The sequence below is a fragment of the Esox lucius genome, chromosome 14, assembly GCF_011004845.1.
Source record: "Esox lucius isolate fEsoLuc1 chromosome 14, fEsoLuc1.pri, whole genome shotgun sequence".
Classification (NCBI taxonomy): Eukaryota; Metazoa; Chordata; class Actinopteri; order Esociformes; family Esocidae; genus Esox; species Esox lucius.
In genome coordinates this window covers 19033085-19052001 of record NC_047582.1, presented here as the reverse complement: position 1 = coordinate 19052001, position 18917 = coordinate 19033085, and the positions used below count along the sequence as shown (strand labels likewise).

At 41.8% G+C, this 18917-nt stretch overlaps 1 protein-coding gene across 1 annotated transcript; it reads left to right on the top strand.

Moving 5' to 3' along the window:
- The first annotated feature begins 291 nt into the window (after window positions 1-291).
- sapcd2 (suppressor APC domain containing 2) lies at window positions 292-18917 on the top strand. Its single transcript, XM_010877838.4, has 6 exons — window positions 292-1342; window positions 8161-8291; window positions 12885-13031; window positions 13426-13530; window positions 14178-14294; window positions 16323-18917. The coding sequence occupies exons 1-6, from the start codon at window positions 526-528 to the stop codon at window positions 16449-16451; spliced, it is 1446 nt and encodes a 481-aa protein (XP_010876140.1). The 5' UTR covers window positions 292-525; the 3' UTR covers window positions 16452-18917.

Genomic DNA, 18917 nt, shown 5'->3' with positions numbered 1-18917 from the left:
TCATATACATTCAATGCATTATAAGCCTGAGCGATCTCTATATATGGAAAATGGCTGCCTCTGATTTTGGAACAATCAGAATAAAGAAACATCCTCAATCTTTTCGAATCCTGGTTTGAATAACGTGGGGTTTTATCAAATACAAAAGCAAAACTCAAACTTCTGCCTTTCACCAGCTCCCACCAATAAGCGCACGGTAATTCTCACCATGACCAATGGCTGAGTCCCTAGACAAATCTGTTCAGACGTTTGAAGGGCGGTCCTGTTGAAAAAGTATCCAGGGGCGGCATAACAGAGTGAAAGCAGAGTTTGGTCATGGGAAGACATAAAGGAAAACTGTTTGAATTTAAAAATTTTGAGAAGTAGATATAAGCCTTACAGAGACCTACATACGAAGGTAGGGTAGACTACGTAGCATATTAAAAGCACGTTATTTGTGTGTTACTCATGTAGCAATAAGGCGGTATAACCTTATAAGATATCGTCGATATTTGATTTTGCTATTATTAAACGATTGATAACTTAATGGCTTTGATAGCGACTGATCGAAGCTCCAAATTCAACGGGTCGTCGACAGCTTACGCTAGGACTGGTACAAGAAGAGAAGGCAAGACGAGCGGAATCTGTAAAATGCAGCCCAAAGATACGGAATATTCAACAGATGGGTTACCCAAAGCATTTCTACACAGTTTGAGAACACTATTTGACATTCTTGATGATGGGAAGAGAGGTTATGTTCACCTATCGGAGATTGAGTGTCGATGGCAAGGGACAGATACCCATGATTTGCCCGGTGGGGTGCTGGAGTGCCTGAGGAGGGTAGCCCCGCCGCATGGTTGCCTGACATTTGAGCGCTTCGTGGCGGGATTGCGATACTCTATGCTAAACCCAGACCACAGCAACCACATTAAGGCTCAGGCAGCGGTGCACCCGCAACAAGCACACCCGCATTCCAAACCGCACCATATGCCAGCTCAAAAACCTGCCTCGCTCTCTGCCTGTTCTGTCGGGAATCGAATTGAAAACAAGGTCCGTCCACTAGGTCCAAGCAACGGGACTAACCCGCATCACAGCCGTGCATCCTCACTCCAGAGTCGGTCCAGACATGAGGAGGGAAACCCTGCATACCCCCAAGTCACATCTGCCGCTGGTGGTCCCATGCGCTATAACAATGCGGTCCATGAGAGAACCGGCAGAAGTTTGGAACGGATTCCCATTGTTCCGGAAAACAGTTCGTATCGAGCGGATTCGGTTCGGATGTCGAAGCAAGGGCATCCACAGCAGAGTCGGGTGAGATCCATTGAGTCCCTTGCTCTCGAGTCGACAAGCCTCCAAAAACAAAGTAAGTTTGAATGTCACTTGATTGATTTCAATAAAACATATCTTTGAAGGAGTGTTGAGCAGGTCTGCTTGAGAGAGGAGTGATGAACAAGACCACAACAAATAATCAATCTATTGATATCTCTCTCTTTCCATATGTGTATGTTGTCCATTCATATAACTCTCTCTCTCTCTCTCTGGTGTATATTGTTTATTAGTATCTCTCTGTTTCCATATGTGTGTGTTATTTATTTATCTCTCTTTCCATATGTGTCTGTTATCTATTCATTTATTCCTCTCTTTGCATGTAAATATTTATTCAGATCTCTCTCTTACCATATGTGTATATTGTTTATTCATATTTCTCTCTTACCATATGTGTATATTGTTTATTCATATTTCTCTCTTTCCATATGTGTATATTGTTTATTCATATCTCTCTCTTTCCATATGTGTATGTTGTCTCTCATAAGCCAAAGCTATCAGTGTAGCCTCAGTGTAAAGCACATTTATCCTCAGTCATTAATGAGATCAAGTTGGTTTTAAACAGGTCAGTACTATTCTACTGCCTTAATCTCATTGACATGGAACATGAACATGGAGGAGTATGAAAAACACATTCACCCATCATCTTTATGCCAGACACACAGACAATCATTTTCTCACTAAATCATTTGCAGCACTACATTACAAGTTAAGTTCCAGTTTACAGCTTATGCATCTGACTAAAAGTAATCTCCCCTCTGAGTTGTTGTCTCAATACTACCTGGGTCATCCACCAACATCCCTGCATTAGTCCAGGCAGGTCCTTGTTATAATTTTGTTTTGATTTCTTGATCTTGTCATGTGGTTCATGGATTGCATTTTCCTGAATAAATCTTGTCTAACTCGGCACTACAGCAGGGTTCCATCGGAATATTGCTAGGTGTAATTATGTATAAGGACTGTGAAAGTGTGTGTGTGTGTGGCATCACTGTGCGTGTGTCCACATGTTACTATAGTGCCAATGTTTATCTGCAGTTCACTCCAAGAATGTGTTTGTTCTCTCCCTGTCTGTGGAGGAGATAAGGCCACAAGCAAATGGCCACACTAAAACAGAGACCCAGAACCTACAGCTTACGCCCTTTCACACTCTGGTCTTTTATCAGTGGGTGAGCTCAGCAATCCAACCATCATGCCTTCAAAGCAAAAGTGTACAGTGCACTTACACTGAGGAGTAAAGAATGTTTCATTTAATTGAAATCCAGCTTGTCTGATTCACAGATCGTAGCTAGAATACCATAGGTGGTTAGGTCTTGTTTAGACTGGGTTAGGACCGGGTTATATTGTAGACTGCCCCTAATGGGTGGATCAACCCTAGTTTTCTTGGGCTTTCACCTTTCTAGCCTGTGTTTACTGAAGTCCGGAAAGCCTCCTCCATTTCTCTCTTTTTGACTCCATCGATAGGGGAAGGTGGTTGCTAGATTGAATCCCTGAACGCTCGAGGTGAAAAGCAAGGCCATTAACTTTAATTACTGTCAGGTCATCGCAAACTGTTTTCTCTTTTTTCTCTTCTATAATCTGCATCTCTCTAATGACCTTGCTTATTCTGAGTCTGCTCGTTCACATCTAAAACCGTCTCTGAATATGTAACAGGAAAATGCCTGTGAGGCGGCAGGCTGGAGGTCATGGCTAGCTACTTATATCTTACATCATTGCCACAGAGCCTCTGTAAAGGAGCCTGTAGATCATGGGGTCTGGAAGTGTGGTGAATGGTGATGAAATCTTTCCCAGCAAACTGGTGGGTTTAGCACAGATTACTGAGTGAGTGGTAATTTAAGCATGTTGTGGTTAAATCCTGCCCACTCCTGGCCAAGCGGCCATTTCCCAGCTCTCTCTTTCATTCTCTGTGTACCAAATTACATTTTATTGCATACATTTTTCACTACTTCGGTCTAGTCAAAGGTGGTGCACTATCTGAAGCTCCCTTTGGGATGCCTTCTCTTCTCGGGTGTTGTCCAGGGATAGAGTTCTTCTGCCCAGTAAACAGGCTGATGTGGTATTGGAGCTGGGTAATTGGCAGTGGCTGGAGCTAGATTGAGCACTTGGGTTTACAGATCTACTGGTCTCCACTGAAACTGCAGAAATTCCCAGTTTAAAAGGCAGCTTCGGGATGTGGATTACATGCCATCCAAGCAGTACAATGACCTGGATTAGGAAAGATTGAGCTTTCTTCATGACTTCCTGTTCTTGTGTCTCTGTGTGTCTGATCTGTGAGCTGTAGTGTGAAAGAGGTTGGACCGGAGGGAAAGAGCCTGTCAGAACTTGCTTTCTCGACCCGTCTGACTGCGGATTACTGGTGAGGCGTGAGGAACAACTCACCTCAGGACGAACAGGCTTTGGTGCACACAAATACATACATACATACATACACACACACACACACACACACACACACACACACACACACACACATGCATATACATGCTCCCACATACACAAACATATATACACACACACACACACAAACGGGGCAGAGTGAGCTCATAAGACTCACAGCAACATGACATCACCTGTAGATGGAATGGAACAAGCAACTAGGAAGACATCCGTCAACTGTCTGGAATGCTATTCATTCACAGCCCAAATTCACTAGCGACGTAGTACAGGTATACTAGTCTATACAGTACTTAGCAGTGTCAGAATTTTCAACAACACTAAGGTGATAAGTGACAATGCAAAATGTTACATTTTTTTCCATTTTCTATCCAAGGGACATAGCAAAGGATGTTGAAAGGGCATCTTCCTGGTTGAAAAGACATTGAATAGACGACTCTCAAATGATTTTGCTCAGTGGGTTGGCTATGTGTCCTGTACCCAAATTTCTTTCATGAAGATTTCAAAAATGGTGGGTGTCCTGTACACGAAAATGATGTGTGCATCTCACAACAGTTCTAAAAAACATCTGTGTATTTCAAGAAAACCTGTGAAAATGTGTTCTTCTTACACTGATCTTCTTACCCTGATATAACGGCCTTATTTCTAACTCAATCTTACTCTCTTACTCTAAGTTTCTCTCTTTCTCCATCTTTTTCTGTTTCTCCCAATCTCTTTCTGTCTTCCAATCTTAACCTCTCTCTTTCTCTCTCCAATCTGTCTCTCTCTTTCTCTTTCAATATTATATTATAGATATATCTCACATGCACTCTAACCTAAGACCAAAGTGTTTTTTTCATGACCATTTGTTGATCCAGGAATGGAAAAACAATGCTTCAGAAACCTATTTGTGTTTTAGGGCCTCAAATTACCAAGGATCTCACAATATAATAGTATCTCAATACTTATGAGCACATACAATTTTATTGTGATTATTCTGATTCTATAGGTTCCACACATATTTCTCACCATGTCTGCTGCAGAGGGACAAGAAAAAGCCACAAGAAAACTAGATTTGAATAATAAAAAAAAAAAATAGAAATAAATGCTATCACCTGCACTGTTTCTATGAATTACGGCTTGTATTTCTTTTGTCTTTACACACTCAGGATCAGTATACATTTTTATTTAATTGGCTATACTTTTGGTTCTGAGATCTTCATCAGATCAAACAAGCATAAAGACACAGATGAAATGGGTACCAGTCAAAAGTTAGGACACGCTTAGTCATTCAAGGGTATTTCTTTATTTTTACTATTTTCCACATTGTTGAATAATAGTGAAGACATCAAAACTATGAATTAATATTTACAGAAGCATGTAGTAACCAAAAAAGTGTTAAACCTATTAAAATACATTTATAATTGAGATTCTTCAAAGTAGCCACACTTTGCCTTGATGACAACTTTGCACACTCTTAGCATTCTCTCTACTAGCTTCATAAGATCAGCCATAACCTTATGACCACCTGCCTAATATTATGTATGTCCCCCTTTTGCCACCAAAACAGCCCTGACCCGTCGAGGCATGGACTCTGCTAGACCTCTTAAGGTGTGCTGTGGTATCTGGCACCAGCAGATCCTTTAAGTCCTGTAAGTTGCTGTAAGGTTGGGCCTCCATGGATCGGACCTGTTTGTCCAGCACATACCACAGATGCTCGATTGCATTGAGATCTGGGGAATTTGGAGGCCAAGTCAACACCTTGAACTCGTTGTTGTGTTCCTCAAACCATCCCTGAACCATTTTTGCTTTGTGGCAGGGTGCATTATCCTGCTGAAAGAGGCCAACGCCATCAGGGAATATAGTTGCCATGAAAGGGTGCACATGGTCTGCAACAATGCTTAGGTAGGTGGTACGTGTCAAAGTAACATCCACATGAATGGCAGGACCCAAGGTTTCCCAGCAGAACATTGCCCAAAGCATCACACTGCCTCTGCATCACACTGCCTCTGCGATTCATCAGACCTGCCCACCTTCTTCCATTTCTCTGTGGTCCAGTTCCGAAGCTCACATGCCCGTTGTAGGCACTTTTGGCAGTGGACAGGGGTCAGCGTGGGCACACTGACTGTTCTGCGGCTATACATCCCCATATGCAACAAACCTCGATGCACTGTGTTTTCTGACACCTTTCAATCAGTTCCAGCATTAACTTTTTCAGCAATTTGAGCTACAGTAGCTCGTCTGTTGGATCGGACCACATGGGCCAGTCTTCATGCATTAATAAGCCTTGGCCACCCATGACCCTGCCGCCGGTTCACTGCTTTTCCTTCCTTGGACCACTTTTAATAGATATTGATCGCTACAGACCGGGAACAGCCCACAAGGGCTGCAGTTTTGGCGTTGCTCTGACCCAGTCACCCTGTCAGTGGTCATAATGTTATGGCTGATTGGTGTATATACAAACATATATATATATATAATTTTTTTTTTTTTTTTAAGGGAAGCTAATTAAAGTATGATCCTCATGTTGAAACCTTCATTAATGATGGCTGGATTGTCCCAAGCATGTGGACCCCATTCAATACAACCAGAGAGAAGTACCCAGCATGTGGACCCCATTCAATACAACCAGAGGGAAGTACCCAGCATGTGGACCCCATTCAATACAACCAGAGGGAAGTACCCAGCATGTGGAACCCATTCAATACAACCAGAGGGAAGTACCCAGCATGTGGAACCCATTCAATACAACCAGAGGGAAGTACCCAGCATGTGGAACCCATTCAATACAACCAGAGGGAAGTACCCAACATGTGGATCCCATTCAATACAACCAGAGGGAAGTACCTAACATGTGGAACCCATTCAATACAACCAGAGGGAAGTACCCAGCATGTGGACCCCATTCAATACAACCAGAGGGAAGTACCCAGCATGTGGAACCCATTCAATACAACCAGAGGGAAGTACCCAGCATGTGGAACCCATTCAATACAACCAGAGGGAAGTACCCAGCATGTGGAACCCATTCAATACAACCAGAGGGAAGTACCCAGCATGTGGAACCCATTCAATACAACCAGAGGGAAGTACCCAGCATGTGGAACCCATTCAATACAACCAGAGGGAAGTACCCAACATGTGGAACCCATTCAATACAACCAGAGGGAAGTACCCAGCATGTGGAACCCATTCAATACAACCAGAGGGAAGTACCCAGCATGTGGAACCCATTCAATACAACCAGAGGGAAGTACCCAACATGTGGATCCCTTTTAATAACAATTAGAGGGAAGTACCTAACATGTGGAACCCATTCAATACAACCAGAGGGAAGTACCCAGCATGTGGACCCCATTCAATACAACCAGAGGGAAGTACCCAGCATGTGGAACCCATTCAATACAACCAGAGGGAAGTACCCAGCATGTGGAACCCATTCAATACAACCAGAGGGAAGTACCCAGCATGTGGAACCCATTCAATACAACCAGAGGGAAGTACCCAACATGTGGATCCCTTTTAATAACAATTAGAGGGAAGTACCCAGAATGTGGATCCCTTTTGATCACAACCCGAGGGAAGGCTCCTGTCTCTGTGGTTATTGTTTAACAGGGAGTTTAGCTCCGTCGTGTGGCAACCCATGGCACTGCAGGATTTTTCTGTCTCTTTCTATTACACACAAACCCACACAGGATTTGGGTTGGGTTTATGGTGTTATAGTGTTAGTCTTATTTTATCTCTGATGATTCTTGGCTGGGAGACAGGTCCACTGAACACGAGAGTGAGTCAGAACTTCTCTCTGATGTAATCTCTGGCTTTAATGCCCATTTATCTCTATGTGTCGGAAACTAACATTATATAAGAGTTAGGAACTTTCTATGACATCACCCACGACAGGACCCGTCTGCACAAAACATGAAATGCAAATGCTCGTGCATAATTGGAGACACGTGTAAATGTGATAAACTTTGTTTGTGGTTGGCCTTCAGTGGTAGGGGCAGACTAGAGGACTTTGGGTATTAGTTGTTTGGGAGATTCAACAACTAAAGGCACCAGCCCTGTTATAGGGAGGTTCTGGTTTGTGCTAGATAGATTGATTTGTTATTTCTCTCTATGGACAGTTGGAAACGTGGTGACATCGGTCAAATGATTTGACACATACTCGGTTGTAACGTTTCTTGTATGTCTGTATTGTTGAACGTGTGATGATGCAGATCAGGCTCTTTCTTTGTAAACTCTGTCCTTTGGCTTCCACTGCGTCCTGGGTTTTTATTGATTTCCTTTGAGAATGTGCAACTTATCAATACTCAAACTATGTGCATATGTGCATGTTCTTCCTTACAGCATATAGGCATTCAATTGATGTGGTTTACATTGAAATGTTACAAGTTATGAGATATAGCCCTGAAGCGCATGTTTGTACTAACCAGACAGCCGATTACATGTCAGTTAGCTAAGAATCTTCCCTCCTCTCTGGTCCAGGTATTGTAGAGGCTGGTCTGCCAAGGTCCCAGAGTGAGTCAGCCACGGGCTTTGCTGCCTCCAGACGCCATGGGAGGAGCCGAGATGAGCAGAGACGCCACACCATCACCAACGGAGTGGATTATGGGATGGTACATGAGTGGCCACACACACAGACACACATTATTGAATTAAGTCCAGGATTAAGAAAAGTGGTCAAAAAACGTTCTCACCACTAATGAAAAATATCAATTTTGTGGTCTTCAGACAGTTGGTAGGTCCACTGAATCTAGAGAAAAAACGAGATGAAATTTATAGTAATATTTGTTTTATTAGTTGGAATTATTATTAGTAGCAGTATTATTAGTAGGAGTACAAGTAGTAGTACTAACAATAGTATTTTAAGCATTAATAGTAGTAGTAATACTACTAGTAGTACTTTTTGTAGTAGCAGTATTCAGTGCACTCACTCAATTTGGGAAGGCTAAGGTAGGTATTTACAAACAAACATTGGCTGCGAACAGTACTAAATGTTTCAAACACCGTTACGTCAAACAAAGCCTGTATTATTGAAACGTTTTGTAACCACTTTTTATTGTTGGACACTCATTCCGGTCTGCCACGCGTATTCCCACTGCCGCTCCTGCCGCTCCTGCTGCTCCTTCTGCTCCTGCTACATCTAGAGATTCCCCTTAGAATCCCCCCTCGTTTCTCCTTTCAACATATGGATGTGTAAAACTGAGTAGGACTTGGCGATCTGGACCGTTTCTCTTTCCACAACTACAACCCTGTTTCCAAAAAAGTTGGGCAATGTAATTTAATATATTAAATTGAAAATAATACAAATACAACATATCACATGTAGAAACTGAGAAATGTTATTGCTTTTGGAAAAATACATGCCCATTTAGAATTGGATGCCAGTAACACATTTCAAAAAAGTTGGGACAGGGGCATGTGTGTTGCACTGTGTTGCCTCACCTCTTCTTTTAACAATACTCTGTTAGGGTTTGGGAACTGAAGAGACCAATTGCTGTATTTTGAAAGTGAAATGTTTTCCCATTCTTGCTTGATATTTCAGCTGCACAAAAGTTCGGGGTCTCCTTTGTCATATTTTTCATTTCATAATGCGCCAAATGTTTTCAATGGGTGACAGGTCTGGACTGCATGCAGGCTAGTTTGCCACCCAGACTCTTTTACTACAGAGCCTTGCTGTTGTAATACATGCAGAATGTGGTTTGGCATTGTCTTGAAATAAACAAGGCCTTCCCTGAAAAAGATGTTGCCTGGATAGCAGCATATATGTTGCTCCAGAACCTGTTTATATTGTTCTGCATTAAAGTCACCTATTCCATTTGTACTAATGCACCCCCATACCATCACAGATGTTGCCTTTTGAACTGTGCACTGATAACAAGTCGGATGGTCCCTTTCCCTTTTAGCCCGGAGGATGTGGGGTCCATGATTCCAAAAAATTATTTCAGCTCAGACAAGGAGGCGGCATTTCTAGATCTTGTTATATATTGTTTCTTCTTTTCATAGTAGAGTTTTAACTTGCGTTTGTGCATGCAGCAACAAAGTGTGTTCACAGACAAGGGTTTTCAGAAGAGTTCCTGAACCCATGCAGTGATGTCCACTACAGATTCCTTTCTGTTTATAGTTCAGTTCCGCCTGAGGGCTTGAAGGGCACGACCATCCAATATTGGTTTTTGGCCTTGTCCCTTGCATTCAGAGATTTCTTCTTTTGTATTACACAACTTTTCCAGTCTTTTGTTGCCCCTGTCCCAGCTTTTTTTAAACATATTGCTGGCATACTTTTGGCATATATATTTCAAGAAACAATATAATATTTTGGTTAGAAAATGTTATATGTTGCATTTGTTCTATTTGTTCTCGGATTAGCCTAACTGATTGTTACAATGACTAAACTGAGAGAAATGGTTTGATGACTTAACCAATGTACTCATTATATTTCACCAACAACTTAGTGGTTGAATCAATGATCTTCTGGTGAAAGATGTTTCCAAACCAAATGAAAGCAAAATCAGATGCTTTGAATGCAAGATTTAATGGATTAGAAGTGGGTTCAGTTTGGTGTTCTGTACTAAGAGTTTTGTACAAAATACATACTATTGATAGTGATACCAACACGACAAAAACAACTGTAATCACTAAACTGAACCTACTCAACAGACTCAGCAGTCGTGGGTTCTTAAAAATGTCTGATCATGCAGTGTGTCAATTCTGCTGTCTAGACCATTGCCTTTTTAAAAAAATCAGGGATCAATTCTCTGGCCGACCTTATTTCTATCCCAGTATATAGTATCACCCAGTATATAGTATCACCAAGCATGGTTTAATTTATTGGTGTAATTTATTGATTTGACCTCTTTACTTTTGTATATTTGACTACTCTGTGTAACTTTGTGTTGTCTTGCACTGTGAGGCCAATGAGAATTGGTTGTCCATCTTACCTGTTAAAATAAAGGTGAAATAAATAGATAGTAGTTTTCAGCTATCAATTGTTAAATTATGCATTGTTTCAGGTTTGGTCAGTCATCCTGAAAAAGAATTATGTTACAAATAACCCCATTTATTGTAGTGTACATGAGTCGGTTTAACTTTTGATACAGTAGTAGGGTGGGGGTTAGACAGAGAACAGCTCCGTGGAAATACAGGCCTCTCTACTCTGTGCAGATGTCTATTGCTCTGTGTCACTTTGTTTCTGTTGGCCCACACCCATCATCTCTCACCCTATTCCACCCCTGACCCTCCCACCTTTCTCTCCGGCCAACCCCTCTCCCTCTGTGGCCCGCCCACTCTCCGCCCCAATTTCCATGCCTCCTCTCTGTCTCTCTCTCTCTTTCTCCATCCCCTCTGCTCCTCGTTTTTCTCTGAGCGCTACTCTCTTCCTCCGTCTCTCTCTGTCTCCACCTCTCTCCTTCCTAGCTGTGTCTGTGGTCTGCTCCCCCCGTCCCTCCTCCCCCCTTTGGCCGCCTGTCTTCATGGTAATGAGCCGGGTTGGGCCCAGGGGCCTGGAAGCACGAGAGTCTCTTGGCCCAGCCAGCCCGGCCTGGACAGCTGTCTGGGCAGCCTACACCACTGTGTTCATCCCTCTGAGCAGCAGCCTGTACAGCAGCAAGGCACTGCACTTTTTCCTCTGGGTGAGTAAGAACCACTACAGGAGAGGTGAGGGGAGAGGAATGGGGGAGGAACTGCCCCCCCCCCACGTACCGCTACGCACTTGGAGTCGTGTGAGTACTGCTGAGTTATGAGTCAGGGAGAGAGGTCTGTGGCGTAGATGAACGTTGGTCAGTGCTTGGTGTGTTTTTGGAGTTTAGCACCAGGTTGTGTTTGTGGGTAACCTGCAAGTCCCTAGTCGTCATGTTGTTGCTTTAGCCTCCAAGGTGGGGTGTGTGCTGTCTGGAGTTGTGGTGTAGATTACACATGGTATAGTGGTTGTATGCATCGGTCGTATCGATGGCGTTGTTGGTGTTGTATTATATGTCAGCCAGCTGGGACATGATACCCCTCCCCCCACACCCCTGTCTCACTCCACTCCCCTAACGATCGTTTCCCGTCCCCACTTTCATCCCCCTCTCTCTGTCCCCTCTGTTCTGTTTGCGCCTCCCATTCAGCCCTGGCCCAGCTGAAAGGGGAAAAGTGTTTAGTATGCAATGATGGTACAAGAGAGCACAGGTTGACACTGCCTGGCTGGTTCTAGTCCAGATCAGATAACAACATTATAGACTTCACCAAAACACGTTGGTTTGGTCATTCCATTATGACATTGGGAACTAGGCCTATACAGCTCCGGAAAAAATGAAGAGACCACTGCAACTTTTTCTTTCCTTTCCAAAAAAGTCGAAAAGGAAGGTTTTGAGTGAGGAACAGAAGGGTTAAAATTAAGAGACCCCTGCAAATTGAACGCTTCTGTTCCTCACTCAAAACTTTCCTTTTCAACTTTTTTGGAAAGGAAAGAAAAAGGTGCAGTGGTCAACATTTCTTCCACAGCTGTATACTAGATAGATTTTAAGATACCATAAGACGCAAAATATTACAAATTGCTAAATTATGTATTCATTGGTGCATTTTAAAATGCTTGACATACATTTATAAATGTATTGGGAATACATATATTTGTCAGGAATTATATTAGTGGTCAAATTTACATTTGACATGTATTTTCTGTCTGGGGAAGTGGCTAAATGCCAGGAATGAGGCCTTGGCTGGGTTGTTCTGTGGCACTACTGCATGGTCAGCAGGACTCAGTGCTGCCTGCCTGTCGTCTGTCTGCCTGCCTGCCTCTCTGTCTGCTTGTCTGTCTGCCTGGAATGGTCTGTTGAAGTGGGTACAGTTTACCTGTTCTTAGGTTACTGCACGGTTGCCATGGCATCAGGCTGATTGCTCATTGGTTGGGGTAGTCAGCCCAGTGTCATCACTGTACTTGTACTGTTCAATGACAATAAAAGGGAATCTAGTGTAATCTAAAACTGTCTCAGGACTAAATTGACAACCAAATATCCACATGAAAGGGTGTCGATTTCCAAATAATCCTAAACAACATACAGCAATCAAAAACATCATAAATGTGACTTACAAGCTTAGTTAGAAGACAAACCATAAGAGCCAGCAGCAGCAATACACGCTCGCTGAACGATTTCAGCCAAGTGACCCATATGAATGAAGATAATGAGAGAGATGCTGACTCCCATTCTCTTCCTTCTGGATGCTCCTTCCTCCAGCTGAAACAGATGAAGGAGTTGGAGCAGGAAAAGGACTCTCTGCTGGCTGGTCTGGACGTGGTGGAGCGGGCTAGAGAGTGGTACCAAACCCAGATCCACAGCGTTACAGAGAGACAGATACATGTGGGCCAGAGCAACCAATGCACAGTAAGGACTGTCTCAAGCAGCAAACCGTGAAATAAACTAGGGAGGGACTATTTTACAGCGTTTGGGCCTTTTCAGTGATGAAAAGGGGTGTAAAGTGGGTGTTTCACAACCTCTGAAGGCATTTAAGCAAACACTTTCACTTAGTTTATGCTCATCTACCACTCATCTTAATGAAGCATTTTGGTTGAATACAACTTTTTATAGGAATTTGTGACAATTTGATGTTAACGAGAAACATCTCCACCTTTCAAAAGGTTTCAATATTTTCTTGTGTAGCACGGTGTAATGAAAATGATCCAGGTCATGTACACAATGTCATAGGTATGGATGAAAGATTATATAACCTACGTTAAACTGTCCAAATCTTACTCTATCTCATTCTGTCTCCCAACAGGATTTCTTCACAGAATCACAGAATCAAAGTCGCATGAATGTTCTGCTTCCCAAGCTGCAGGAAGTCAACCGCTGCCTTAATGACCTAATTTCCTGTTCTGGAATGGTGAGTCTTGATGATTAACTTGCTTGACTGTGTCTCACTGCCTCTGGTCATGTCCCTAGTACTGGCCAATTGTTTAATATGACTGTCATTTCTAAGGTCAATTTTCATTCTGAGATTGACTCCCCTTTCTTCTGGTGCATGTCTTTGGAGTATTTATGGTGCTGTCACCTGCATATACACTTGTTTAATGGGTTTCACTATTTATTACTTGCTTGTCCTCTATCTGTCTTGTCCCTTTTTTTCTATGGCACACATGCTTTCCGTTTGCTGTGTTCATGTCCAGCTGTCTGGAGGATGCAAAATGACACTTTTTTTTATTAAACATAACAAAAAGACAGGTCCACAAAACGTCCTGGTTGAGTGAGCAGTGTAAATCAGAATGGCTTTTTAGCATGTGCTTGGAGGACACATCTTGATCTACTTTTCCACACAGGCTGTGGATTTATCGCCACGAAGAAGGCCATAGTTGTGAATTGTACATTGCAAATTAGGATGGGGAGAATATTAGGGGAAAGTGCAATTTGTTTTGGCCATGATGTTTAAGACAGAATCAACCCTAAGCAGTGGGGGTTTTACTATGTTACATGTTAAATAATGGTCAAGAATGTAGCTTTTTTCTCTCTCCATCTTTCTTTTTCTCTCTGTAGTCTTTTCCATCCTCTGGCATCCAGCCCATAGTGATCTCCTCCAGCCTCCCTCCACCTGCCCCTATCCCCCCACAAGCCATTCAAAGACTGAAGGACCAGAACCGTCTTCTCACACAGGTAAACTGAAGACAATGTTTGATGTCATGTGTATATATAGCCTACAGTAATGTTAAGTGCACTCCAGAGTGATTAGCTGCCTTTATAAAGATTACCAAAAAAAGCTTACATTTTTTTTCCCCCTGCTTTATCTTACACTCAAAATGTGAGAGAGATCTAACTTCTAATTGAGGTAAAACTTCAAAGAAGCAATTTATTCTTAATTTTTCTCAATCATTATTGTGGCATAATTATTGGTACCTTGTTATTAGTACTTTGTGACCTTTCCCCTTCTCAAGATCAGAGTACTGAGTCTTATCCTATGATGTTTCATACCGTGGGAAATAGATGGTTGGAGATCTGAAAAGATGCACCCATGCAGAATCCCGCCAAATCCTTCATACTGTAGTCCTTTTCCCTCAATTGTGGACACTTCTCTTCAGCTCACCCCACAGGTTTGGGTTTAGTTCAGGGGGCTTTGATGGCCATTGAAAAACTTGATTCTGTGGTCAGTACCATTTTTATGTGGATCTGGAAGAATATCATTGTCCGGCTGAAAGATCCAACAACAACCCAGATATATTCTTCTTTGCTCTAAAATCTTCTGGTATTTAATATTGCCCATGTTTCATAAGGTTCCCTTGGTTATTGTAGTTGTAGTTTTGGAACCTTTGTGACTTTAAGAATCAATGGATTTCTGAAATTCTTCAGCTGTGGTCCATAGAAAAAAAAAAAGTTATTCTCCATCCGTTGATTTAAACATCTTTAATATTGTCCAAATAGTAGACATGGGTATTTTTGGCATGTAGCAATTTTATACTGCCTTTACCTAATTTATTTATTTTATGTTACCATTTATTTAAATGTATGTGTTCACAGAAGTTCTCTATGTTGACAGGTAAGAGGTTGTGACCCAGCACCTAGTTTTGGGCTTAAAGTAAATCATCCAAATTCTCTGTGATCCAGCACCTAGGCCTAATAATTAAAAAACGAAACTCTCACAATATGTGTCACCTCATATTTATACCCCAATGAAACAACAATTAATGGATGAACTCTTCAGAGTTCCTGAAAACAAATACAGTACTGTGCAAAACGTTTTAGGCACCTGAAAGTCAAGCCAAAGCCTTTTATTTGGGTTGTAAGTGTTTTTTTTTTGGTAATATACAGCTCCGGAAAAAATTAAGAGACCACTGCACCTTTTTCTTTCCTTTCCAGAAAAGTTGAAAAGGAAGGTTTTGAGTGAGGAACAGAAGGGTTAAAATTAAGAGACCACTGCAAACTGAACGCTTCTGTTCCTCACTCCAAACGTTTCAACTTTTCTGGAATGGAAAGAAAAAGGTGCAGTGGTCTCCAGAGTTGTTTCTGGAGTTGTGTGTGTGTGTGTATATATGTATATATATATATGTATATATATATGTGTATATATATATGTGTATATATATATATATATATATATATATATATATATATATATATATATATATATATATATATATATATATATATATATATATATATATATATATATATATATATATATATATATATATAAAACACTACCCAAAGAAATGGCTTTAGTTTGACTTTCAGGTGCCTAAGACTTTAACACAGTACTGTATAGTTGGAATACTCTACTCAGTATTTGAGTTGGTTTATAAGAATTTCTAAGGGTACCCAATATTGTGACGTCTCTAAATATTTATTTCTTAATTAATTAGTTTTTACCAAGTTTACCAAAATGAAACATTTAAGTTCTCATAATTTGAGTGTAAGATTAAACTGATTAACAACACTGAGCCTTTTTTGCTCATCTTTCCCAACGGGGGCACTAATTCTCTAAGGTCCAGGTATGTGCACATGCCCACAGTCCCAGTTCGGTTGTCTAACTACTCCTGTCTCTTCTTTTCTCCCGCTGCACTGAAGACCTGTATGTACACACAAATGCATAAAGGTCTGTTTAAAATGTCTTCTGCCCTTCCATGTCCTCTCCTTCCCTCCTACTCCACACCTCCTCCTCTCCCCACCCCTCTCTCTGTCTTGGTGCAGGAGGTGACTGATAAGAGTGAGCGTATCACCCAGCTGGAGCAGGAGAAGTCTGCGCTGATCAAACAGTTGTTTGAGGCTCGCGCTCGGAGCACGCACGACAGCAGTACCATGGACTCCACCTTCATCTGAACACAGGCATAATACGACATAATACAACCACTCTTGGTCAACAGCTTAGTCTGATCTCCCGAACGAAATACAACTGTGTCAGATTCAACACTCCTACTGCTGTCCACACACAACTCTCCAGAAGATATAAGCACCAAGAGATCCCCCACTTGAGCACTAGCTCCGGAAAAAGATCCTGTTGATCATCTGACCTCTCAACCTCAAATGTCCTTCAAAATAACAAGGACTGAGCAATGACCACTCTGGTGGCAGGATCCTTCCTACTCCGATTCACTCTGAATCCCCCAACAGGCAGAACACCTGGATCACCATAGTTTGACCACTCCTAAGATGGGACATGCCCAGGAATGCACTATATCACCCTGAGGATCTACTGTGATTCACTAGGATCCATAAACCCGACCCTGTTGGACCAGACTATGTTAACCCTCCCTTCCATCACAGTATAAGCTATGTGATTGGACATCATTAACGAAATCTAAAGCCGTTCCATGGAGCTACACGATCCCTGCCAATCACCATGACAACAGCTTCAATAGAAAGAGATTAGTTGGAGGGATTATATTCGGCACGCACGACACAATTACTTTGACAATTTTTAATGAAAATTTGATGTGCTGTGATCTACCATTCCAATGCGTGGTAAAACATTTAATCCCCATTTTTTGATCCGAGTCACGCTTAGACAGTAATCACTACCCTTGTCTTCCAGTATATCCACGTGTGTGTCTTCAACTTTAATTGACATGGTTGGTATGATGAGAAGATGGGCTCTCCTGGCCCGGAGGAGCTTATTGGTTTGTAGAGTGCTTTACCTTAAGAAGGACACCATGACTATACTATTTCATTTATGTCTCTGTCGGCCAAATGCAAACAACATGAAGCACTAGTAGTATGTAGCCCTTTACCCATGATTTTAGAGCTGCATGTCAAGGTCACATTCTTTCCCTTGAAGTGAATTTAATGAGAGCACCATAAAGTGGCACGTGTCTACGTATGTGTAGTGGTGGGAGGTTATGAGAGGGGTATGCAGGTAGAGGAGACGAGAAGATGGGAAGGATTGGTATTTCTTGAATGTGTTTGAGCCGCGGTCCCTGCTAGCAGAGGGACTACTGTATTGGGATAAAGCTCTGAGACAAGGGCTGTTGGAAGTAAAACACTCCTCCCTGAATGAGGGACTTCATTTGTAATGTGCTGTGCTGATGTATTCACGACTGGCTTTACAGTGTCACATCCTCTCTGCCTCCCAACAGAGCTGTCTCTGATGCTTGGCGTAAAAACAATGAGTAGTAGCATGTTAGTAGAGGATGAACCGAATGTGGTCTGTGAGACCTGATTTTCAGAGAGAGAACTGCCAAGCATACCAGGTACTGCTGCTATTTAATGCTGTACCTCATTATGGACCCATTAAACCAGGATCCAGGAAAACTGTAGTCTGGTCTCAAAAAGCACACAGTCTGTTGGGTCTATATTCAGTGTTGAACACCCTTCCATTTCTAAGTGAAATGCTATTAGTTGAAGTAATGCAACTATGTAATGATGTTGCAAAGAAAGTCTTATTTGGTACTGCTTGGGATGCATAGAAATACTCTTAGCTATGATGGACTGCCAGTCTTTTTTCTTGTCTAGGTGTATGTATGTGTTTGATCCTGTGACTTACTGTATATGTTAGCCACCCTATTATTTCCACTTTCCACTGAAGTGTTCCCACTTGACAGTAAAAGAAAAAGGCCAAAGGTTGCTAATACAGTCTTATTTTCAGCCCCCATTCCTTCTATGTTTGTGGAGTTTACCTTGTTAGCATTTAGTTGTTAGCACTACCATTCCCTTGTATTACAGGGTTGATCGGAACATCCAGGTAATTGTCATCTGTAGTAAGTTGTTTTGATTGTTATATAACCTCTTGTTACACTTGGTTGATTTAGAAAGCAGTCACATTTATTCAGGGGATATTTTGGGATGTTATGGGTGCTTTCAAGGTGTGTTATGCATTGCACAGTTATACATTTATAAGCTTTCATTTTACTCTCAAAGTAAAATAAAGTAAGTAATGACTTTGTTAAACCAAGGTTTATACAGACGGCACACTGTGCACATATTTCAAATGTGTATTCATATTTGACTGAGTTGTCAGCAAACGTTCATTTGAAATCAACCAATCATTACAATCCTGTTGGTGGTTTGTGATTGAAACCTGGGTCTTATTTAGCCAGTTTCTGAAACATCAGTCAAAGAGCCATGTTTATGTTGTGGTCAACCAATGTTTGCCAGTGTGCAGTGTCTTTAGAAAACATAAAATCTTATTAAAACAGTTGGTAGATAAATGTCTTGATGAGAAAGTGTCAGTGAGCAAGAGGACAAGCATTCTGGTGTGTAACAGTATGCATGCATCCATGGTGACCATAAAAATGATTGATTGTGTATTGTTTGTCTGAATAGACTGATAAATCTGCATCTTGATCTCAA